General features: G+C 38.8%; 1 protein-coding gene across 6 annotated transcripts in view; it reads right to left on the reverse strand.

The window, feature by feature from the left end:
• CABIN1 (calcineurin binding protein 1) overlaps window positions 1-26,107 on the reverse strand; it is a 118,015-nt gene that overhangs the window by 12,676 nt on the left and 79,232 nt on the right. For all 6 annotated transcript variants that reach the window (XM_037373019.1, XM_037372932.1, XM_037372599.1 and 3 more), the window contains 5 exons: window positions 22,260-22,423; window positions 20,120-20,216; window positions 18,256-18,897; window positions 17,725-17,799; window positions 3,026-3,317 (listed from right to left, as the gene is read on the reverse strand). In XM_037373019.1, the coding sequence (XP_037228916.1) occupies window positions 3,026-3,317; window positions 17,725-17,799; window positions 18,256-18,897; window positions 20,120-20,216; window positions 22,260-22,423 (1,270 nt within the window). The remainder of the gene's footprint in view (window positions 1-3,025; window positions 3,318-17,724; window positions 17,800-18,255; window positions 18,898-20,119; window positions 20,217-22,259; window positions 22,424-26,107) is intronic.

Raw genomic sequence — 26,107 nt, forward strand, 5'->3', positions numbered from 1 at the left:
TGTCTTCCCTAGCTCTGAATTTCTAAGTTTGGACAGCTGTATCGTAACCTTGTTTTTATACAGAAATACTTAAGCCTTAAATGGACAAAAATTTAAATGGGAGGGGGGAGTGTTAATCATCTACTCTGATTTTGTATTCTGATTTTGTAAATAGCTGGCTTTAAGAAGAACACAACTTTAAATAATTCCAAGTATAAAAACTTTCTCTTGGTATCAAAACTCAGATGTGAATATTTTCCTCTTCATACCTTATGAGAATCAACATTAAAATAAGGACAGTGAAGAAGAAGAAAATGTCAAGACTTTTCAGCAATTCAGAACAGTATAATACTGGAACAGTGTGACAGGCTGGAGAGGGTTTACCTTAATTGTCCTATTTTAGTTTCCCCAGAGGAAATCTCAGGCTGAGCCACAAAGGCTAATAGTCCAATGTACTTTTATGCCTAAATGTAGGAAGCTGTAATGCTGAAACTACCACTACCATCACTTTCCTGCTGGACTTCATCATGCTGTATTCTGTACCAGTTAGTCACGTACTAGACAAAGTATTACTAAAATATTTACATAAGAAATGAGTGGCATAGCACCAACATTGTTTGGAAAGCCATTATTTTTTCTGGGGTAAGTCAGAGAAAATTATAGCAGCTAATACTCTCTCATGTTGAATACTTTCACATGAACAAACAGATACAGAAGGAGGTGACAAAAAAGAAGAAAACAGAATACTCTAAAAATGGGAAGAGTCTTTACAGAACAGAGCTAATGGAAAGCAGATGAAAAAGGGTTGTAACAGAATTATGAATAATTCTTTTTAGAGGAGGTGGATGCAGAGGTAGAAGAATTAAAAAGAAAAGAAAAAGAAAGGACACAGCAGTAAGTGGTGTCTCTCTCAGCTAAATAAATGACTTGTCAGGTAGATCTGAGAGCCAGAAAGCCAGATACAACACATGCATTCAGCACAGGAATGAGAGCTCTGCAGAGAGAGCCTCTTGATCTTCAGACATAGTTTCAGGGGTGTAATTCTGGCAGCTAAACCTTCCATCTCCCTCAACCAAGATGATGTATAGAAAGCATGCAACTTTACAACCCTAACAAAGCCTAGGAAGTCAAAAGATTAAAATAAATGTTCCAATCACTGCAATGTGGCCTGGAAAATTGCAGCAAGGAAAGCACATCAGAAATGCTTGTGAGTTTTGTTTGAAAACTAAAAGAATGACTGAGTTCTTATCTGCACTGTCATTCCTACCAGTCTCCTTAGTTAGCATACAGCAACCTCACAGAGGATTCATTTTTTTTCTCCCCTGTTGTCTAGGCACAAACTAGAATTACTCCCCGTTGAACAGGCCTGCCAAGATATTTTATGACACCACAGAAATCTATTCTTTAGCTTCACAAGGACAGTAATAAATATGGTTTACACATTGACTAAGTCATCCCTTCCTTATCACTCCCCTCTCCTTTCTTCCCCTCCCAAGACAACCTCTCCCTGGATTTGTGAAAAAGGAAAATTAGATGATTATAATGGAACTGCTAATATGGGATGTTAAATTTCAATTTTGCCCTGTACTCAGAGATTAGCAAATTGGGAAAACTGATTTCTCCCTAATTTGCTCTTCATTGCTGACTAATTCAGATTATGTGCATTCAGATGCCAAGGCTGATTACATATGGATAGAAATAAAATAACAGAAGTATACAGATACAAATTTCAGAAAGTTGCAATACCAGACAAAACATCCATACCAGATCAGTCTATTCATTACTAATTAACATTATGCACCATTAAGTCTCACAGATCTGGTGATCTCACAGTCACTATTTCCCCTGTATCCTCAATCTGTCCCTTTCCACAATACCTGTTTTGTATATGGTTCATTCATAAATTTATCTGGGCTCCTATGAATTTGTCTATGGCATTTTGTGAGTAGTGTTAGGGCCCAAGCTTGGGAACAGATGGAGTGAGCACAAGCAGCAGCAGATGCTTTTTCAGACAGTGTTCCTGCTAAGGTTGCAAGAAAGTACAGGCTATGGCAGGTGCTCTGTCACCTTAACACACACAGTGTCCCACAAATGAGTACAACCATCTCTTTCAGGTACCCAAGGCAAGTCTGAAATTAGGTCTAATCTTACTTTATTCCCCAAAGTGGATCAGTACTGCCCTGCACAGTGATTTTGATACTGTTAACAAGCCAGCCCATCATGACAGCAGTAAATAAAAAGACAACATTCTCATTTAATTCTTTCCTCATCTAGACAAAGTGTACAGGACCAGGTACGTAACAGTCCTAATCACATCACGGGACCCTGCTATAGAATAAATAACATTTGTTCTGTAACTTCAATCCTTTTCTATACTCCATATAGTATACTGTATACTCTATAAACCACCATACTAGGACTATAAACAATATGTTCCCAACATTCCAGTCCTGCCAGATACTTATTTTCTCCAATGTGAAAAATAATAGTGATGATACACTGACTTTATGAACCATGTGGAAGCTTGGAATTTTCACAGTGTTATAGATCTCCACAGACATATACAGGGCAGTAATAGCTATGCATCTAATTATGTTAATCAGGCACTTGTGAGTCAGACGCAGGCTGTCCACCAGTTTATTTCAATGGCAATCACTTTGAACTCTTTTTAAAGATTTCAGGTATTTTAAAGAACTAGATCCTCACCTCTTTTAAGAAAATAAAACAAATGTCAGGGGGTTTAATGCACTAGACACTCAAATTCTCTGTTTAAAACATATGACTACTTTTAGGCTGCTGTTCCATGATTTCACATGCAAGTCACACAGACAGCGGTCATTCTTTTAATCTATCCTAGTAATTAAATAAATATTAATTACATAGATGTGTCCAATTGAGGACCAAGACAAAAATCTCTGTGTAGCCTTTTGAATGTGGTCTAGTGATCAGAAAATGGGACAGAATCAGAACTCGGACACTGACTCACCATGTGGCCTTGGCAAACTGATCAGAGAGGACCAAACCATTCTGCCTCCCTGTGACTTACCACGTGCAAGATCACTCATGCTGGGAGCAGTCTCTGCATTTTGACTCCGGAGGTGCTCAGTGTCCCTGTGTGACTCCTGGGATGTAGGTACTGAAGATGCTGAGGAGGAGGATGATGAAGAAGAGGAGGCTGGTTTGGATTTGGAATGCAGATCATTCAGTCTCAGGAGATTTTCAGAAGTCACAGTGTCTGGATTCACTGGAGTAGGATGCATTGCGGCTGGCGTCACTGGGAAGAAACTCTCTCTGTTTTCCTTTGTATGCTTTGGGGTTGTGGGTGCTTCTCCTGTGGACTACATAAAACAAAAAAGGGCAGAGAGAGACAGTAAAAAAAAACACGTGTCAGTAATTCCACATATGCTACCTGCCTCAGTGACAACTGCAAGCTGCCCAGCTTTTTATAGACAGAAAGCACTCTTCACAGTGAATATAAAATCAACCACTATTCCTTTATGGATTATTTTTCTGTCCTTTACTATTTATCAAACTAGCACTTGAACATTTATTCATATTCAGATTTACAATGCTTTATTTAACAAATCCCTCACAACTTAACATACTTTCCTGAACTCTGTTATTAAGTGTGAATTACAAACTCCTATGAACAGAAACACCTCTCATTTTAAAATGTTGACAAACCCTTGACCTGAACAAACAGATCTGCAGTGCTTTAAAAGAATTCACAAATTATTAAGAAATTATTCTTCGTGGATGTTGAAGGAAGAAATGGAGAAAACAGAAAAATGTATTTGCTTGCAAAATAAGTGATCAGCCTAAACTTCCCAGTAACTGCAGAACTAAGGAACAATGGTGTCCAACTTGGAACAATGCTCTGGAAGATCCGTTGCCTTTGCAGAAGTAACAGCAGCACCAAAAGCAATGCTCTACTCCAAAGCCAGAGCTAAGAATTTAATGCAGTGTTATTGATTATATGGACAAAAGGTAGAAGTGTGACATAAAGTCACTAAAGAAGGGAACAAAAGTACCCATAAAACAAGTATCTTCTCTATAATTTTTATCAGTAATCAAATAAAGTAATCCTGCTTTGAATTTGAATTGAAATAAACAATGCATTTATTTCACACACTTTACAGTCTTCATTTAATGGAGACTAACTGGACCATAAAAGATACGGCTGAATGGAATCCTCAACTGTTTAACTGTCTGGCTCATACCTCTACCTCTCATACCTCTACTATAAAGAAAAATCCATTTTAACCATGGTGATAGAGTATGAGTGTTTGATCTAGAAATAGAGACGTCTGCTCTGTCAAATGTAAAATCAAATTGAGCCCTAATGTCCTAGATGACCAAAGATTTATGATAATGCCAGAACAGCCAGCCAGCAGAATTTCACTGAGAGAACAGAGTAAATTTCAGCTGGAGAAAATACATACTTAAAATTCGAAAGTGGAAAGCACACGAGTACATTTTTTTTAAATAATTGATGGAATGTATTTTTGAAGTTCCTGAACTTGATTAATCAATCTCTAAAAAGCATATGATTAAAACCTGCCAGATTCTATGTTGTCATGGTTTAACCCCAACTGGCAACTAAGCACCAGGCAGCCACTCACTCACTCCTCCATCCCCTGGTAGGATTGGGAGGAGAATCAGGAAAAAGGTAAAACCCATGGGTTGAGATAAGAACAATTTAATAACTGAAGCAGAATGAAATATAATAATAACGACAATTGTAATGAAAAGGAGAGAGGGGGAAAGAGAAGTAAAATCCAAAAGGAAAAAAGACCAACAACAGTAAGTGATGCACGTTACAGCTGCTCATCACCCACTGACAGATGCCCAGGCAGTCCCCCAGCAGCAATCGGCAGCCCCCAGCCAACTCCCCCAGTTTATATACCGAGCATGACATCCCATGGTATGGAGTACCCCTTTGGCTGGTTCGGGTCACCTGTCCTGGCTGTGTCCCTCCAGCCTTCTCACTGGCAGGGCCCAAGAAACCAGAAAGTCCTTGACTTAATATAAACGTTACCTAGCAACAACTAAAACCACCAGTGTTATCAACATTACTCTCATACTAAATCCAAAACCAGCATTGTACCAGCTGCTGAAAAGAAAATTAACTCTAGCCCAGATGAAACCAGCACATATGTGCACACAAGAAATAAAATACAGCAGCTGTACTCACAGCCATTGCCACACTGGATCAGAAAACATCTGTCCTGCCTCTGAAAGCAGCAAGTTTCTGATGTTTAAAGCATCAGTCCCAAAACTAAAGGCCTCAAGATGCACAAATGGGATCACACAAACTTGAGGGAAATTAAATTGCAGAAGAAAGCCTTAAGCCAGAAGTGAGATCACTAGAGGAAATGTTTTCAGCTGTGATTTAGAGGGAAAACCCTTCACACCCATGCATTTCATTAACTTACATAATACTTTATGCAGAACCTGACATTTCTGTGCTTGTATTGTATCCAAATTTTTTTTCAGCAGAAATACATGAAGGTACTACTAGTTAGGTACATATTTATAAAAATATATCTGCATCTCGAACCGTGTTTCTATAAAAATGCACAGCTATTTCTAGAGACAGGAAGAGGACATTTGGAAAGTAACTCAGCAGTATTTGGATGGTACTCAGAAGAAAAATGATTAGTGAGAGAAAGAGCACAACATCATGGAGTAATTCCTGCTGGAAGGGACCTCTGGAGGTCTCTAGTCCAACTTCCCGCTCACAGCAGAGCTGACTTCAAAGTTAGATCAGCTTACTGAGGGCCTGTGTCCAGCCCCGTTCCAAATACTGCCAAGGATAGAGATTCCACAGCCTCTCCAGGCCCCTGTTCTGGTGCTTTACCACCTTCACATTGAACGTTTTTTTCCTATCACTTCATCCAAATTTCTCTTGCTGCAACTTAAAAGTGGTGCCCCTCATCTGGTTCCTTCCTCTCTGCTCAAGATAGCAATTCCATATCCCCACCCTCCGTTAGTCTTCTCCTCTCCAGGATGAAGCAAACCAGCTCTTTATGACTTCACTGCCATAAGGATACATCGTTGTGTTCAACCTCTTGTCCAGGGCTCCAAACCACTTTTGGCAAAGCTGTTCCCCAACGAGTTCCGCTGCACAGCAGCTATTCTGCCCCAGGTGCAGGACTTCCAGTTTCTCTTTATTGAGCCTTCAGGGAGCTCCTGTCAATGCACTGCTCCAGTGCCCTGAAGTTCCTCTGAATGGAAGGTAGCTCTGCTGCCCAGCATGCTGACCGTGCCCTCCAAATTGGTGTCACTCAAATTCACTAAGAGTTTATTCCATCCCATCATCCAAGGCATAAGAGAGGATTATGCCCTGGTATAAGTCTGAGGAATGCCACTGGGAACTGGCTGCCACGTAGAAAGCTAGTGGTTGGTCAACACTGCATTTAACTAGGCAACAGAGGCAGTGACAAACACTGAGAAGACAAAGGCCATCTTCCAAGTTGCAAATGATTCAGCACACAGAGAACAAAGGTTGAGACTGAAGCACCCTTATTGGTAGATATAGATGTAACCAAATCCCTTTTAAATTTCTCTCAAAATGAAGATGCTATATCAGGGACAAGAAAAATAAACCAGGTTTTTTTTTTTTAATTCATTCTTCCAGGTGAAGCTGTGGTTTGGGCGAGATTTTTTTTTTTTTTTGGCAGAGAATCAACGTGCCTCGTAAAGAGAATAACATATTATTTGCACAAAAGAATAAAGCTGAAACTAACGTGATGTTTCTGTCTCAGTAAAACCATGACTAAAAATTCTAATGTGTAGCCAAGAAGTGCAGCCTTATACCAAAGAACAGCAGCCAAAGAAGATGTTTGTATTTATGGCTTTACAGAGAACCTTCCAAATTTGACCTGATGAAGAGTTGTCTAAGGCTTCTGTAAATAGGTTCTTTCCAATCCAATGAAACAGAGACCTTGAAAGCAGAAAAAATCCCTTTCAATTACCTTCTTTTCTCAAAAGAGGGGGCAGGGGTAGAAGAAAAAAAAAGGAAAAAGTTATCTTTAAAATGTGAGTCAAAGCATTAAAAAAAAACCACCCTTGGCTACTGTGTATTCTGTAATTCACGTGGCCCTAAGAAAAGGGATTTAAACCTGCTTCATTTGTTCCAGTGGATCCAGAAAGATCACCCAAAAGCTGTAAGCAGAAAGCTATAAGATGAGCACCACAGTGAGGCACATCATCTCATCTAAGAGATTTTGGCTTTAGTGTATGAGCAAGAATTCCAGCACCTCGGATCAGTAACTGATGCTACTCCCAAAATCCAGATCAGGGCAATGTCACTAAGTATACTACTCAAGACTTACAGGGCCATATTTCATCATCCTGCAGGTGACTGTCTCCAGCAAAACAGAAGACTTTTTACCATTGCATCTGAGAAATAAACTCAGAAAAACTCATTACAGGAAATCTTGACTTTGCCAGAAGCATGTTATGTTCATTTATTTCTATTGCTACACCAGTAGTTAGGCATAATAAAGATTAATTTCCACAAACATATAGTACAAAACTGAGAAGCAGTAACAATTCTTTACCAGAGTTTTATGTGGTTTCTCATTAGGAGATTTTTTTTTTTTTTTTTTTTAGTTTTTACTTTGTTGTGTCACTAAGTCAAAACTTTAGAAATTCTGCTTCCCCCTCTCCAATCCACTTCACCGTGCTGAGCGTCTGTTACTACCACCGCATTTGAAATACAGTAGCTTTATTACAAAGGGGCTTTAGTCACCAAGAGGAAAGGAGTATTTTCTTACATTGATGGGGATGCTACTTACAGAACAAGTGTATATAACTGAAATAAGATGAAAACTCTTATCTGCCTTGTAGCTATCTTACATTGTACTTACAGGTTCATCTAGTCAAGACTGGCCTACCTTCTGGATTTTTAAAAACGAGATGAGGTACTGAAGAGTATGTAGTACTACTTTTGTCTTGACTACTACACTATCAAAGTGGATGGAAGAAATGTTTAGGGCTTATTAATATCCAAGTGACTTGTCATAGACAGTGAGAAAAAGTTCATTACTTCCATAAATACCCACTATCTTATTTGCTTTTCTTTAAAATACTTAGAAAAAATGTTCTTTATTATGAAGTCTGTGTAAAGCTGAAATGAATTTTGACTATTTCTGACTTATACAGCTGGTAAAATCAGCCTCCTGATTTGTTAAAACCTTGACTACTTCAAAATGCTCCCAAAGAGTTCATTCAGCTTCATGGAAGCTATACACAAACCCTTCCCATGTTCAAAGCTGATGTAAAAAGTAGTACAAAAAATACAGGACAGCTTTCCACCAAAAAAACGAGCAGCAAAAATGCAGAATTTTTTCACAGATGGTAGTGGAACAAATAGCTCCCTATAGTTTCCCAGTGAGGCACTTCAGTAGTGAGACAACAGCAGCAGCAAAAAGAACCTGAACATTAAGATAAAACATGAGAAAAATGTTACTTCACAGACTATCTCCAAAGTCATAAATCAGACAACCTAACCAAGGGTTTATTTTTACCATACTTATTGTTGTTTTCAAAATGCATTTTGAAAAACAAAGAAATCCTACAGCAACCTTACTGATACTGCTGCTGGAATGAGTCACTGTTCTGGAGCTGTGGGGAAAATGTGACAGAAGTTCCATAGAAAGGGAAAGCGACGGTCTTTCCATCAGAAGTTTCCTAATGAAAGATGCTGGCACTGCAACTGTTACATAACATCTTCTTGTTGTTTTTTTAAAATTATTCCCATGTTCAGCATCCTAGCGGGATCGAAATCACAGTCCATCTAACAAAAAGGTGCACCTTTTTAAAGGAATACCAGCGCACACCACAAAGCCTGGAACCTGTCACACAAATTGGCTGCACAATATGCTGGCCACATTCCACAATATCAGTGCTCCAACTCCTGTACAGTATTGTATTTTAATTAAGCTATGCCTATTTATACTTTTTTATCAATCTCTCTGCAGCAACATTTGAAAGAAATCTCATTCGGAAGTCTTCTTCAAGGTACATTAGAACTAGCACCAACATCCATGATCCAGATGCTGAAGAAGCTTGTATTTCCTAAGATTATAGTTCTATATACAGAAAATAATGAAGGTTTATGCACAAACGCATGCAGGGGCTTAATGCCCTGCTCTACACAGGCAGCCGTATTCCAGCAATGCCTCCATACAAAAAAACCACCATTACTGGACCAAGAGAGATAAGGTAGTAGGATGAAAAACACTGACAGACAAAGTAAAAGATAAAAAGTGACTTTTCTTTCCTTCATGTTCACTTAATGATCGCTTTCTGCAGGAGACAGAAGGAGGAGAGCTGTTAATTATACCAAGAATACACCTCCAGGATAGAGTGAGAGGGGGATGCCATGGCAACTGGCAAATGCAACAGTGAACAAAACGGTCACCCTTTGGTAGGAGTGAGACCATGAAAGAGCTTGTCCTTTTGTCCCCCTATCCCCACCTCCTCCTTCCCCCTCCTTTCTTGTCATCTTTGCTGCATTAATAAAGCACACGGACAACTCAGGAAAAACAACTTTTTCTGTAAGCAGTCTCTGACGTCTTGATGTGCAGGAAGAAAAGATGAAAATTAGCAGCATGTGGGTGGAACAAAAAGGGGGAGAAAACACATGAGGTAGAACTAGAGATGATTATTTTCTAATTTTTTAATATTTTACTTACCTCCTCCCATCTCCAGCAAAGTGCCTTTACAGAAAGCTTTTAGCTGTTACTTGAAGAGAACAGCCTGGTGATTTGTTGTTTGGTGTTTTTGGTTTTTTTTTTTTTAAGAGTGAGAATTCGAGAACAAAATGCTTCAGACATTCAAGGCAGTTCAAACAAGTCACTCTCAAGTTTCCTCCTTCAAGAAAAAAGCCTATAAGACCGTGTCACTGCAGTGCTGACTGCATTCCACAGCAGAAGGGGAAATATCCCCTGAAGTGCCCTCTAGCTTCACTCACGGAAGACAATTTTTCCTGTTCCAAATAAAATGTCACATTCACTGTAAAGTCCAACATAGAGATCATAACATCACTAGACTGATGCTCCAGAGTCAATCTGAACACTTCTGAGGTTGAGTGCAGTTCCAGCTGCAGACCCTGTACAGCAAGCCCATCAGCCCTGATCCCCTAAAACCCTTCGGTTATGAGGCTGTGGTTTAAGACTACTCATCACCAGCACTGGAAAGAGTCAAACACTGGTAAAAGAAGAAAACAAGAGCTCAGTTACCTGTTTTGGAACTAGGGGAGGGCAGTAACAGCAGCACTAAAACTGTGCCTTTCCTCAAAACCCCCTGCTTTTATATTACAAAAGCAGCAAAACTTCTGTAATAATAATAAAAAATAATAATCAGGGATCACAGTGGCAGACTGCCAGGAGTCTGAAAGGCACGGCTGATTTGCATAACCTGATTGTGCCTTTGTGTTTATAATAAAAATTTCTTGTTTTGATTCTGATGAAAGCTTCTTCATGAAGCATCATGTTTAATTAGATCTGACACTGAAAGCTGCTGAAGAGTTTTGACTGCAGGTTTAGAAAGGGAAACAAGAGCACTTGCTGGCACCAGCCAGTGGGAGAAGGTGGTCATGTATGTATGTGTTGCTTTGGAAGAGGCGAGTGAAGCCAAGGGTGAAAGGGAAGATTTGATCTGTCAGAACAGGGCAGGGAGAGCTCAAGGTCTGGCAGCTGGAACAGGAAAGGGTGGTTGAAAATTTCTTCTCTCTCCCTCACTGTTTGGGGATGGAGTTGGTCCCAGAGCAAGGATTTTTTTGGCTAAGGCAGCAGTGAGTCTTAAATAACTCAGCAATGTTGAAACAGTCCCTTCTCATGACATTTAGATGATATACTATACCATAAGGAGCCAATAGACATTTCAGCTACTACAACGCTACCCATTACTGGGAGTTTCTACAGTCAGTCCCCTATTCTCAAGGGTCACAACACAGGATTAGAGACTTAGTGGCATTTTGGAACTTTGCCTTTGAACACTCTTGTATTTTTAGAGATGTTAAATACAGCCCTGTGTGCAATGTTGACGTCTGCAATGTTTTAAGCTGTTCCATATAAATTCAGTTCTCAGGATTGCTGATGTACAGTATACCCTAACACACAACCACAACGTTTCACCTGTACTCTTTAGGCTACCTGTCATGACAGTTTCAATGCTGGTGAAAGCCGTAATTTTAGTATTAAGGCATTCAATATTAAGTCCACAGTAATAAAAATACCCTTTCAAATTGCAAGTCAAGAAAAAAAGAAGACAGATGTCTTCTTAGACTGAAGTATCTCCACATGCATTAATATTCTGCACACTAAGAAGCTTCATCATAGCTGGTGCTGCAATAACTTTCCCATGCCGACATGTCCTTAACAGTATCACAGACATCATCATTATGTATAAAATGAAGAATTAAATATGACCAATTTTAGGCAGTCAGTAGAAAGGCTTATTAGAAATTCTCTAATTATCTAGAAGCTTCACAACTGCTTCTGCCAGCACGTCCCCTCCTTGGTCCTTAGGAACACACATTTAAGCACAAAGCTACCTCAAGGTCAAACTAGTCTGCTTCTTAATCTTTCATCCTCCTTCAGCAAGTCCTCCTTGGTATTCCATTTCCAGGGACCATTAATTTCATATGAAAATCTTAGTTGGCAAGACTGAAAATATATCTTATAACTCAGAGCCATAGCTGACTGCTTTCAGGATCTCTGCAAATTTTTTGATAATATTCTCAGACTGAGAAAATTAAAAGAAAAGAACAAACATCCTTCAAAATGCTGCTTGACCAAACTGAATTAATCTCTACTCTAACTTCAGAAACTTAACTAATGACACAGTGACCACTATGGGGTAGCTATTTCAGCCCATTTGATACATGTGTATCAAAAGCCTTGCTCACACTTAAGAACTTAAGCATAAAACGACAAAAAGAGGAGGAATGACTTTCATTCCTCTGGATGAACAACTGGAGCTGTTCTCCAGTCCAGTGGGCTGCACAGCCACACAAATGCTTGTGCCAGCACAAAGGAACATACACCATAGCAGAGGAAGAAGCAGCTACCGAGGAAGCAGGCTTACTTCTTCTAGCAGCAGTTCTCTCTTTCAAGTGCTGATTTACCTATGCTACATTCTTACGCTGTGAATCTCTATCATGTCTTCTAGAGGTACGACTTTAGACAACAACAAAAATAATCAGAAAACTAACACCCATCACAGCCTGTAAGTACAACCAGAACTACTTACTTTCTTCCCTCAGATACTAAAAGGCCACCAGGTAAGATGGGCTACCACTCTCCCATCTTTTCCAATTGCATGACTACTCACTTCATGACTTTAAATTCTAGCCTGAGCAATTAAACGTTGTTGGAGTCACAACCCCACTCCTGATGGGTCACTACTGGTGGTCATACACCCTTCTTTGGAAGCTGCCATAGTCTGAACTAAATTCAAGTAGTTTCCGAAACTTCAGCCTCTTTGTTTTTAAAACAGTACAATAGGCTAAAGGGTCAATAGGCAGTACTAGAACATGCAAATATTTGAGAAGTTATTTTGTCAAATCCTCTGCATATGTTAGTTTAGTCACATGATCAACTTGGCAACTTCAACAAGAGCAGTTAAATAGGCAACAAGCAGCAAAACAACATTCTCTGAAGGGCTGATGATTATACTGTTGTAACAGATAAAATGATATTTATTTGCAAAGTGTTCACTGGGCCATCTTCTGTAACACTGGAAACTGACCAGACAATATTGCCCTTGTCCTCTTGAGGACACAATAAGAAAGATAAACAGCAGCATTAATATCGATGTTTAAGAACGTTGCATCACCACTCTAGATCTTGAACTAAAGTGTGCTCAAGCTTATGAATACAGTACTTTTTAGAATTATTATTATTTTGGAATACTGAACGAAATCTCCCAGCAACTTACACTGAATACATTTTTATACCAATTACTGGAATCTCATCTGTTTATGCTACTGTCTTCCCACCCACCGTAAAGGGTTTTCCTTTTTATTAAAAACAAGAAAACTGCATTCACTTCAGTCTTCCCTGCCATTTCACTTTCACATTAGACAGTATTACAAGCTGAGATTTTACTTCACCATTATGGTTTAACAGTAAATATTTATTACAGTAACACTGAACCTAGCTAAATACAAACACAGCACAAATTATTAATGATGTTAAAATCCACCCCCACACACACACACCCTGGGTAATATAAATGGATTAACTTATATTGTATTTGCCAGTAGGTTTTTCAAGTTCACAAGTCTCCCTTTGGTAACCTCTTTGAATGACTCTTTCAGCTCTTCAGCTGCTTCTCAATTAGACATTAAAAACTCAAAGCTCCCATAAGCAGGATTTGGTAAAGCAAAACTGTGTTTGCTGTGGAAAAACACCAAGTACTCCCGAAAGTTAAGAGCTGGATCCAATTAAGTTTGAGAAGATGTTTAAGTGATAAGATGATGCTCAACTGATTTTAACTGGTAAGGTTCCTCACCACACTAGAGCTCTAATGCTATAGCATGTTACCCAAGTCTGTACCGAGTACACACAGGTACACCCTTCTGTTAAAGGTGTTACAGTCCAAGCACAGCACACTGTTAAGCATCCTGTTAAAATGTTAAGCAACACCTGAACTGTGAACCGCAGTCACATGTATAAAGGACTCCTTTTTGAAACACAATTTTCCATCCTTGGCACAAGCAGGCTATGTTGCCACCCTATACAAGATCTCATGACAGAATATCTACATTAATTTCTTTGTTGATGTGTAGCATGTCACAAGAACACTTCAATTTCAACAGCTATCCTGAAGCAGAGGAACTCATCATGGCAAGGTTTTGTACCACCATCTTTTTCTGCCTTCTTCAAGGCTGGGAGCCAACCCTTCTAAGCCACTTCCCCATGCATTTAGCTGACTTTGTAGAAGAAGACGCTAAAGTGCCATCAGCTCAACACATGTTAACATTGCAACAGTCATGAGGACTACAGAGGACTTCTGAAATCAAGTGAAAGGGCCACAGTACTGCCAAACTATTAAAAAGGTTATACTTTTGTGATGAGATCTAACAACCCGCTTTGTCAAATTCCATTTACTGATTGCTCTATTGTTTCCTGCTTAAGCCTCAAGAGGTGTATAAAAAGATTTCAACTAAGTTGTTAAATATTTAGGTTAAAAACTCCAACTGGTCTGGAAGAAAGCTGAAAAGCTGTAATTCAAATAATTCCTTATTTTAGTAGTAAGTGAAAACTTCCATAAAGAAACCATATACTGCCTGGAACTGTAAAATACAACAGCCAACAGAGAAAGACATGCATCAAGGTGGACTCTTTCTTCACAGGGGGTTTTTTGACTGTCAATTGCTTGGGATAAGTGACTGAAGAACCACAGGTCCTGTAAACCTACTCAAACTATCCAATAATAAAGCACTTCTCTGGGCTGCAGCAGCTCTATACATTACATAATTTGTTTACAGACTGCAAATACTTGCCCATTTTAAATAAAACAGGATTCAGTATGCTGAAAACAGACAGATGTCTACAAGAGCGGCTATTCCTGTGTCTCCACACTAATTCATAGTGTTATACGAGCAGCAGGGCAGCTTCACACAGCTTACAAGATTCTGCTAGAAACAGCCGAAAGTGAGACTGCAGCATGTAATAATCTCATTAGCTGGGACTGCTTCCTAAAAGGGAATGCTTACAAGCTTCAAAGTGCATCGTGTTAAGAGGTATGCTTTATTTCAAGTGATTTAACTGGAATTTCATCAATTCCAGTGCAGTTATATAGTAGCTTACCTACTGCATCTACTTTCAAGATTAGTTTGTGTGCAGGTTTTTCATGATTCTAGTGTTTTGCCACATGCCTGAGTAAGTGTTGACTTTGCAGGAAGAACTGCCATAGCAATCGCATATCCAGAATCTTCAAGAAAGCTCATCAAGGAACTTGGCTGATCCATGCAAGTTTGTTGAGTGAATACATCCAAAAAGCAAACAGTAATTTTATTTCAAAGAAGCTTATTAGCAAATTCTTTTTATTTTGAAGTCATAAATCAGTGTGATGTTGCCTGTTTTTTCCCCCAAGATAAACTAAAAAGCCTTAACTTGCCAAGATTTCCTTAACAAAAAAACCATAAAATCTTAAATACCAGACCACAATCAAAGAAAACACTTCTACTAGAATACCTCTTTTGACACTTCTGTTAATTTCTACAGTTCAATGGAAACATGCTACTGACTTTCCAAGGGGCACAAACTGGAGAAAGTTACTTCCAGAAAATCTAATAAAGAAAAACTCCCTTTACTCTTACATCCTGTCCTGTTACCCTGCTAGGAGATGCACTATACAAATGCACATTTTAACTAAACACGCTGTTAGATCATTTTTATCTCAGTATTAATAACTGGAAACATTTATGGATACTCAAGACTCAGACTTTCTACACAGCACAGGAAAAAACACAGGTCGGCATGCCTTCTGACAACTAAAACTAACACAATTTCAGGAAAAAATTTAGTGTGAAGGTAATCTTGTCTATAATAAATGCTGTGTAAGAGAGTCTGCCCTGAGGGCTTCAACCCCCTCTACTCTCCTAGACAAGGCAATAATCACCAGTAAAACAATATTCATCAAAATGAGATGAGGAGAACAAGCATCCCTAGATTCAAGAGAATAATGCGTGAAAACACAAGGTTCAAGCTCCACTTGAAGGCACGTATCTTCAATGAAAACAAACAGAAAAAAAGCTGGAACTTTCCACAAAAGACAAAGAAATCTGCTTTTCCTGAAGCTGCAGAGTAGGCAGCACTAACCCTTTTTACAGGAGTTGACCTACAGCCTTAAATTTCTTCAGCTGTACTAGGCAGAAAAGCCTAAAAGGAAGGCCTCTTAACTCTATATAGCAAAGGTTCACCTTTGTAAGTTCTCCTACCTCCTAAGCAGCATCTCTAACAGTTGTACTTCAGTTCTGAGAAGCATTTTTCATGTACATTAACATACTGAAGGGAGGATCAGGTAACGTGAGTTATTTGAGGTTAGTTTGGAAAGATCTAAAGAATAGAGGCAGTGTTCTGGTGATAGATACTGGACTTGCTTCAGAAACTAGAAGAATTAGCTGGAGTTCTAAGAAATGTGTTTCTTTTGAAAATCAGGTGAGATAGGTATTCAAATCCTTTCCACATTAAGACAATATTTAACTTGCTAACATCAGAGATGTACCACCTCAAAAGTTTTTGCAAAGCAGAGATAGGTGTATTTTACAGAAGAAAAGCCCCATCCCAATTTGGAAGATGAAGAGAAATTCTGAAGAACAGACTTTTACTGTCCTTCCATTGTTATGGTATTAGTGCCTAGGCAAAGGGAAAGAATCAAGTGATGGAGAAGCAGGCAATTCTCCCCCTCTCTGCAACAATACTACCTTTTTCCTGGTAACTGGCGAGTTCGAATGCGTGTGTGGATATATCTAGACTAGTCATAGCTTGTAGCTTTTCTTGTATGTACAGTTCTGCTGGGTAAGGCACATGACAGGAAGATGAAATTACAGGAGATGATGGGAAGATGAAATAATGGAAGAGATACTCAAGGGACAGAAGAGACAAACTACAGAAAACCAGAATAACTTTCTGCAGCTCGTAAACCAAGTTTGTTCAAGACATTTCTGAAAGAGCTCTACTTTAAATCAGTACTGAAACATGGTTCAACATATTCATATAGTTATATACCTTTCTTGTACAGAAAACCTTAGAGATGCTTTCTGGTTTACACTTAGGCATGATACAGACCACCACTTGTGAAACACTCGAAGATAACAGACTTCCAAGTTGCACTTCAACAGATTTTTTTTTTCAAATATTCTTAGACAAATACTATTTTAGTTACTTTTTGAGAGCTAGCAATCAATAACACAGACTGCATTTTCATAGCATAAAACACTCACAAAGCTCTGAGCAGTATTAACTAGGAACACAGATTTTTTCTTCAAAATATATTTTATCTTCTAGTCAAAATGTGCTGAGTAACTGCTTCTTTGTGTGCTGGCGGCAAAAATTATGGAAAGTACAAACCTAGAAAATACTCTGGGGCTTTCAACTGATGGTTTGCTGGCAAAACAAATGGCCACAAAACACGTCATTCATCCAGTTCTCCTCTTGGCTTTGATTTCACATTAAGGACTGATAAATAACCATCCCTTTAAAGCTCTGTAATTGTTCACTGGATAAACTGAGAAACTACAAGCTAAAAATAAACTGAGTAATATAACAGAGTTAAAATCAGTTTCTCAGCCATGCAAGTTGAGAGAAAAGATATTTGGTATCTCTGGAGCAGAGTGCAATGTTAGGAAGGGAAGAGCTGATGAGGTTGTTAGCCCTTAGGGATCAGAGAGAAGTAATTACCATCCATGAAGTGCTGAGGAATGATGGGAACATTAAGGAAACTGTAGTGTGCTATAAATATTTCAATTTTAAGATTGTTTGGGGGTTTCCCCACAAGCTTTTGGGCACGCAAACTGTCCTTCAAGCCTGATATACACAATAGCAATGACCCTAACAAAAGGGATGAGCTCCCTACACTAATGTGACCCAACTTGTCTTAGATGACAACAACACAAGGAAAGTAGATATTTCTAATTGCTGCAAACACTCAGTGACAGACTTGATTGTACAGGCTAAGTAATAAAAGCTTGTTACAAGCAGCCAGAGACTTCACAGAGCTTACCTGTTTCTGTGCTGATGCTCCCATATGCACCTGGCAAAACTTGACTGCCTGTTCAAGTGCTACTTCTTCATCCACCTGAACACAGAATCACAACTAATGAAGTCACAATTACTTAGCTCATCTATAAATCTAATTAAAATCAGATGAAATGGGGAGGTAAAGCATGAGAATAAGGCGGAGAAGCAGCTCTTCTATGGCAGAACGGTGATCTTAAGTTATTTGGGAGTCTATAGTGAAAGATATAAAACGCTCTCTTAATACAAAATAATATTTAGCATGAACAAACCTCATGTAATTGGTATTATAGCTCTTAACTGATTTCAGAAATTTACCTCCAAAACATGGAGGGTTTCCCCTCCACCTCTAGTAGTGGTCTCGTCAAGAGAATGGTTCTTTGGGAGATACATATCTCCCCAGCTTTTGAACAGGTATAGGGCCAATTTTATACTGCTTGGTTCAGCACTTATTGTTATTCTATAAGCATGTCCGAGGTCACACAGAGAAATTACAACTAACGGTAAAATACTTTACCTGTTTAATCAGCATGTACGTTTCAGACATGATCTTCTCAATTTTACCCAGGTCATAGGCCATAACTTTCTGACCTTGCTGCCATACTCGATAAGCATCAAGCAGAAGTGTTTTCCCAGACTCCACATCCTCAAGTAATTTCCTCTTCCTGCTTGATCTCTGGACAGGTTCTTCTGTAGGTACTGCTTGAACTATTCCTTTAGCTGCCTGCTGCTGATGTTTTGAGCTAATACTTAGCTCTTCCAAAGAAAGTTCTGGAGTCCGGCTCTCTGGAGCTCTCTCTTTTGAGTTCCTGCCAGACTGAAGACGGTCTGGCTCACTGCGTTTACATGAAGAATCAATTTTTTCAGGGTCATTAGAATTTCCATCAAGATCCATCGGCTCAACTGAACCAGGCCTAGGGAGCTCTTTAATTTCCTTGTCATTCTTGTCCTCTTGCTCCAATATGTCCATAGCATTGGGAATTTGTCCCTGTGTGACCTCCTTTACTCCGTTTTCAGTACTATGTACTACTCCATCTGATAAAACTGGCTTTTTGGGAAGGACATCCTTCCCCTCTTCAGCACTAGTTTTATTAGAAACGTCTGTTGTCATCCTTCCTGAAGGAAGGTTAGAAGACTTGGAACTCTGATCTTCTGAAACCTTAGTGAAAGAAGTCATTCTTTTCTGTTATTATTGCAATCAGAAAGCATTTGAGCACAGCTATGACCACCATGAATACTGACAACGAGTACCTTTACATTACTGTCTCTGCTGAAGAAAAAGCATTTATTCTATATTCATTCTTGTTTGTTCCTGAATATTAATTAATCCAAGCCACAAATCTTACAGTTAAAGTAAGATTTTTTTATCAGTGAAAACATCACAGAGAAATCAACTGCATATGCTGAACCAAAGCTGCAATGTTTTTTTCCCCTGCACTACTTCAGTGTGTACTGTGGGATCCAACTAAATGAAATCCAAGGTTTTAACAGTGCAGAATTTTCTTCTAATGTACTGAAATCAAAACTAAACCTGTTTCGTTTGGCAGCTGCAGATCAACCTCCAATTTAAGAACCTTCCCTTTGGTTGCTCTTACTTAACTTTCTTCAGAAAGTTAGCAGATCAAGAAGTATGCTAAATTCTGCCACAGGGTTTTAATTTTTGTACCTTTACTTTGGTAATGGTCCAATACCTCAGTATGTCATCTCTTCTTTCAAAAATTGCTAGTGATACAATTCTTTCATCCAGATCTGTGAACAAACTATTTCATACACACAGAGTTCCAGTGCTCTTACGGATGTTTTCATTTAATTTGTTAAACTCATAATCTGTCAACTTGAAAAACCCTTAGGAACAAGTTCTTCCTTAAAAGTGTTTATCAAATAAACTTCCAATTTCCAATTATCTTAACTCAGAAACTGCTTAGTCTCTATATGACTTTTTAAAATTAAATCTAAATTACAATTCAATGTAATAACAGGTGTGGTGCTGTCAAGGACTAGCAGTTAAAAATGGCTAGGCATGTATATCTAGTTGCCTAGTTTTGTTTTGCAAGAGGAATCTTAGTTCATTTTAAAACGAAATTTCCAATAGCTCCCACCTGAAAATGTAGCTGTTCTACTACCATCATTTGAAATTTGAGGGACAGCCAAACCAAAGTTCCTGCAATCCATTCTCAACAACTATATTTGTTACTAGATTCCCAAATAAGGAAAAACAACAATGCTGGAAGAAAGTTTTCTCAGTAGCTGCATATAAACAAAAGATATCAGATACAACTGATAATAATGTAGCCCTTCAGCCCGAGGAGATCTAAGGAATAAGTAAACTGAACATAGAAAAATTTAATTACCAATGACCATTAAATGCACTGCTGCCTTACCTGTGTCAGATCGTTGAGAGTGTCCTCCAACACTTTCACTGTAAGCACAAAGGCTTGTTGGGCCAGAACCTGGCGATCTGCATCACGCAAGTACTTCCTGTGCCACAGTAAGGTAACAGAAATTAAGCCAACTGCCAAAAGGTTAATGGACTTCAAAAGCAAGAACGAGGATGTTAAAAAAAAAAGAAAAAAAAAATCAAACCAAAACAAACCCATCCAACAAAAAAACCTAACATAACGATTCTAAAAAAACAAGTTAGAAGAAAGCAAACAAAACATACACAGTTGCATATTGAAATACAACACTTCAGTTATTTTTCCCTCCATTTCTCCCCTCCCCACAATCATTTAAGGTGACAGGCATGAAGCAAGAGATAGCACTATCTGCAAACAGAGGGAAGGCAAGAAATGAAGAAAGAAACCCCAAAAAACCAAACCCAGAGCAAAACAGACAACCAGAATTACAGTTTTCTTTTATCAGGCCTTCTGTGCCCCTCAAATACCAGCTTTTCATTCAAACCTTTTCTCGAAAAAGAGTACTAGTCACACAAAGTTATCTTTGAACTGTCAGGTGATTTTCATGTTCTGGATGAACCATGCATGTGAGATTAAGGACAACAGCAAATCCTTTCTCGTGTGTCTTATCAGTTGCCTTTGAATCTAGGTTTTTTAGAGCTAAAACACCCATGTACTAATACTTTTTTCCTATTCAATATTATTAAAAAAAAAAAATTGTATATCTAACACTTATTCACTCTATAGCTTCATTTAATTTACTAGAGCATTGTAACTTCAGTGTATTCTGACACAATGCTTTAGTTCACTTTCAAGGGCAACATTTCCAGCCAGCCATCCCACCTAATTGAGTTTGACGGAAAACTGAATTTCTATCTCAGAACTGGCTGGTTCTAATGACAGGGCTAAATATAAAGTAAATAATTTTGAAGGGTACTATTTCAGTAAAAAAGCCAACATTTTTAATACACGTATTTTCTCTCTACAGTATTACATTAAATTGGTAATTCTGTGGTTTGCTTTTTAAACAAGATACAAAAACCTGACTCCTCATTAGTTCAGTAATAACTAAAGTTCAGCTAAAAACCGTCCTATTTTTAAAAACAGGGCTGTTACAGGCATATACTAGACACACCCAGAATATCTGCATTTATAAGTTCCTGTAATGACTGTAGTTCACCATGGCTGGCACTGGCTGATCCAACATGTCAAATTACTTGTTTGTTAAATTCAGTCTAGACTTATAAATAACATAATATTTTTAGTACAGCTGTGGGCTTGCTTAGGACAGAGTTTAAACCTTCTATGGTCCAGTACTTCTGATATGCTGAAAGTCAAAGTATTTTTGGCTTCAAGTCTGCTGAACATGTGGCAACATATTCCCAGACATACTACAACCTATGCAAATTCACACGCACTCACACTCAAAAACACATGAAAGAGCCTTCAATGCCTCCAACTTACTGCCATCAATCATTCAGTTCAATTTCTTAAGCATTTGCCAGAGACTAATCTCAACATTTACCACTTGGCAAACTACTAGAATTTTACCTCAATTGCTTCAGTGTTTTCCTTAGATGTTTATTTTGGTCTTCCCATTGATATGAACCTGTATATAGCTCGCATTAAACGGCTTCTTTTTCCTTAAATAAGGTTAATGCAATTAAAATTAGCTCACCCCTGAATAGGATAAGCTTTTTAAATAGCATCAGCTGCCAACAGGCACATAACCATTGTTCAGTCTGTCAAGGATTACAGGAAGGCAGGACGCCTGGGCCGTGACCTCCCTCACTGGACACAGCTCTTATGCAAGAGGCCAGCAGAGGGGTGCAGAAGTCATGATGCTCTGTTCCCTCAGTGAATCCCTTCACATGACAGAAAACCTCTGCAAGTCTGTTAAGGCAGCTGTATGGCTGCTCTGAGTTTCAACAGAAAAGCAGAGAAATTCTAGACTCTACTATGGAATTGTAATCCTGAGAAAAATCAACCATCCTTCCACTACGTTCCCAAGGAAATCTGTCTAAACTTTTATCCTAAGCTAAAAACATTTTTAAATCAAATAGTTACAGAGTGAACAAAATACATTAGCTTTACAAAGTAATCGATTAAAATAAACACATCATACTTTCCCTGATCAGGGGTCCTCTGAAGCATAGATGAGACTTTCAGCAAGGTGTTGTAATCCTTTAGCTGTGACAGCACATTTAGCAGTAAGACAATAGAGCGGTTCATATGAGATGCAAAACTGCCTGGGCGGTCAATCTCATCCACGGGGATTCGCCAGATTCCCTGCAGAGAAAGGAAAAGAGGAAACCTCTAAAGAGGGATCCAACTGAAAATGGCAGAAATCTTAAAAAATAGGTCAGATTCCACAGCATACTGAACTTCACTGAGGGTCAGGGGAATAATGGACAGACAAACGCTGTGGTCCTTCAGACAGGGAGATTTGGATTTAAAGTCAACTGATTCCTGCCAGTAGCAAATGAGGGAGGCTTGCATAAGCCACAGCACACCTTCTAAACGTGCTTCTGAACTATTCCCAGGAAAAGGCAAGCAAAGCCTAAATTATATTGTGCATTTTTCTTAAACGCCTGTGAACACGCCTTCCTAAGCCAAAGCTCAACTACCATAAAAAACAAGGTGTAACTTAAAGTAAGATTTCCTGGCCTGAAAGCTGCTACGGCTGTGCAGCCACCGCAAGTGTCTATCTTCAAATAATCTGTTACTAAATGTCTTAGGAACTTGGTTACTGCCTTGTATCCTCAGTGTTCACCACGGCACTAACCAGCCTGATAGGAAGAATCAGATTCCTCAGCAGTATCCATTTTCCAGTGGCAGATTCAAATACTTGTGTATGCATCCTGAGCTTTCTAATTAAATTTCTATTCTAGGACAAGGGAATCTTTGGGAAATAAGGCTGGAGACTGATAGAAAATACAATTTAATTATGGTTAGTCAGCTCAGATTTTGCAATGTCTAGTAAGTCTAAGGAGTTTTTTTCCAATGGATGCTGTCAACACGCTAGTCAACCATATCTGAAAAAATGTAATGCAAATACTACTATGCCTGCATGTTAGTACGCAACTTATATTATGACCATTCACAAAAACCGCCGTTACATCAGTGGAAACCTTTCTCTTGTACTTTAGTCAATTCTGAAACTTTTCCTGTAGCAGCTCTTTTAAGAGGAAAATCCTCTGGTCGTGTATACCATTTTGTGTCAATGCAGGAAAGAATAGTCTCAGCGAGAGGACTACCTGACTGAAAATGAATTTTGCTTACCAAACCGGTTCAGAGAGCAGGATATACAAATATTTACTCCTTTATCCTTGTTTAAAGGTCTTGCTTTGATATTTTTAGCTTTACTTTCAATGTGAGCAAAATCCTTCAGATCTTAACACAAAGAAAATTATTACTGCAATCTTAAATTACATTTGACCACAAAAGAAGCAAATATGTAATCAGCCTGTCTACAACAGAGCCTCCCCCTACACGTCTTCAGAAAATCTGCAGTTCTACTCCATGGGATGTTTTTTTGCCAAGTTCCTATACAACACACAAATATCACTGTCTTTAAATAGGAAACAATGACTTCAACTAAATACAATACACAGACTGCTCTGCAAAATTGTCTTTATTTTCCTCGTGCTCTCTACTCTTACTCCCTATTGATCACAGAGAAAGCCATTTTTCCTCTTTGATCTCTGAAGCTTTCTTTCAAACTTTTTTTTGTAGCTTCCCGTTTCCACAAAGTACCTAAAACCGTACCATGACTGCCCCCTGAGGCACAACCGTCGCTTCCTCCTATCCCCAGCTACCACCGCCCACAAGTACCTTCTGCGGCTTGGTGGCAAAGCTCTTAACCTGTTCGTACAGCTCAGTTGGTCTCAAGCATGTACAGATCTTGCAAGTAACAGTTCCATCAAACAGCACATACCTCATTTAAATAGAGAGTCTTTTTCTTCCCCCCAACTATACAATTACTCTCCTTTCAGGCTACAGATGAAACACACACATTCTGGGCCTGGCATTTTTTGCTTCTCTGCACATATGTAAACTGGGTGTCTGCCAAATCCTAAAACAACTGAATGCCTCATAATGCACCACATTGCAACAGCCTACTTAGCCAATTTAACTACAGAAAACAATTTATGGTCAACTTAGATGCATATTGTAGGAATGGAAGACAGCCAATGTGTAGGTTCCTGGTCTTTCTCAGCATTATCTCATCCCTCCTTTGAATTAGGCAGATTACTTGGAGGGAGCTTTCAGATACTTTCTGGTATCAGTTGAAAATAATTCTGCAGCTCCTTCTCCCATGGCCTGTGTACACATTTTAATGCTACCCTAGAAATTACAATAACGCAGTAAAACCATTTGCAGTGACAGAATATGCTAATTGCAGCCAGAAAGCCTGAAAGTGACAAAAGTCCATCTGACAGAAACACAGTTGCATATTTTAGGAAATGCTGCTCTTGTGTCTTTCTACAACAGGGCACATTGAAAGAGCTTAAATTAAAACTCACATTAGGGGTGTTTAAGTTTACTTTATCATTGCAATTACAAAAGAATGCCTGATTTTAAAAGAAAAGTCACCAATTTTTCATGTGTTGACTTGCAGTTTTACAAATGCAAAACAGCAATAAATAAGATTACTGTCCTATGTTACATACCTGCCTGTCTCACATGCAGCCTCAAGCCAAAAGCAGAAAGAACCTGCCATCAGGAGTCAGAACAATCTTCATTCCACCCACTGTGATTTTATTAAGCAATATGCAAAACACTGATGTTACAGTGAGTTTATCAGAATTTACTTAATGAGTGAGGAATTCTTTTTAAGCCTGCAGTTTGAGTCAAAGACTAAAGAAACAGTCTTATTCAAACCTCTCCCAAAGAGAAATTTAACTAAGCACACCAGGCAAGATTTTTTCCTTCCCTATCTATAAGCTGTAACTATCAATAAGCTTCAGGAAGAATATTTCTCAGATCATACACTGCAACTTTTTAGAAAGCTGAATGCTAGGGTTTGGGTTTCTTTTTTATATAACAAAACTTAAGATAGATACAAATGCAAAGCTTGTAATGAAATAACTGGGGAAGAGAGCAGAAAAAGTTAGTCAGTTTGACTAAAATCAAAAGTTTTCATATCATCATTTGAAAATTCAGTTTTCTTAGCAAAGTACCTCTCTTGAAATTACACACACACTGAGGAATGCAGAACCTTGTGATCAACATCTGCAGTTCTTTGAAAGGTTTTGTTACTGATTATCACCACGCAGGCCACTTCACAAAATGTCTCCAGCTCTGGCCACCAAAAGGATTTTAAGTCCAGTGCACTGCCCTTGTTTGATGGCCACTGTTCCTGCAGCTGAAAGGTTCTCCCCGCTTCTGCAACAGCCAGCAAAGCTGTTTACACGAAACTAGAGGAAGGCGCAAGACGCTTCCAACAACTCCAAAATGCCTCTCATGACCCAAAACACCAAGCTGCTCTCCATGCCTTCCTGGCTAAACAAACACTCTGTATGAGCTGGGGGCAGGGGAAACAAGCCCGATACACACTGCTAGAAAAAACATAAACCTGGGAGTACAAGAAAATCCTGCAGATAACAATAATACTGAATTTTACATTAAATATGAAACTGAATAATGAAGTTAATCTACCATATTCCTGGTGATACTTCTTAATTTTTTTCAGTTTGAAACTTGCTGCACAACCTCCCCTTGCAAAAGAATTGAAGACCCAGGGAGGAGGGTGAGGAGAAGAGGACCATGCTGCACAGGCTTTTGTGAACACAAGCTACAGCAACAGCAGCTACTTTCCAGTTCAGTCACTGAAAATAGAAAGGAAGGAAGTGCTTATTATTCCTCCATGCTGCATACTCCAGAACTTTACAGGAGGGGATTCCCTGGGGTTTAGGAATGCCTCTCTGAGGAGGAAAGGCTGACAGTTCTCGACAAAACCCAAACTTCTCT

The sequence above is a fragment of the Falco rusticolus genome, chromosome 1 (assembly GCF_015220075.1).
Source record: "Falco rusticolus isolate bFalRus1 chromosome 1, bFalRus1.pri, whole genome shotgun sequence".
In the NCBI taxonomy this organism is placed as follows: domain Eukaryota; kingdom Metazoa; phylum Chordata; class Aves; order Falconiformes; family Falconidae; genus Falco; species Falco rusticolus.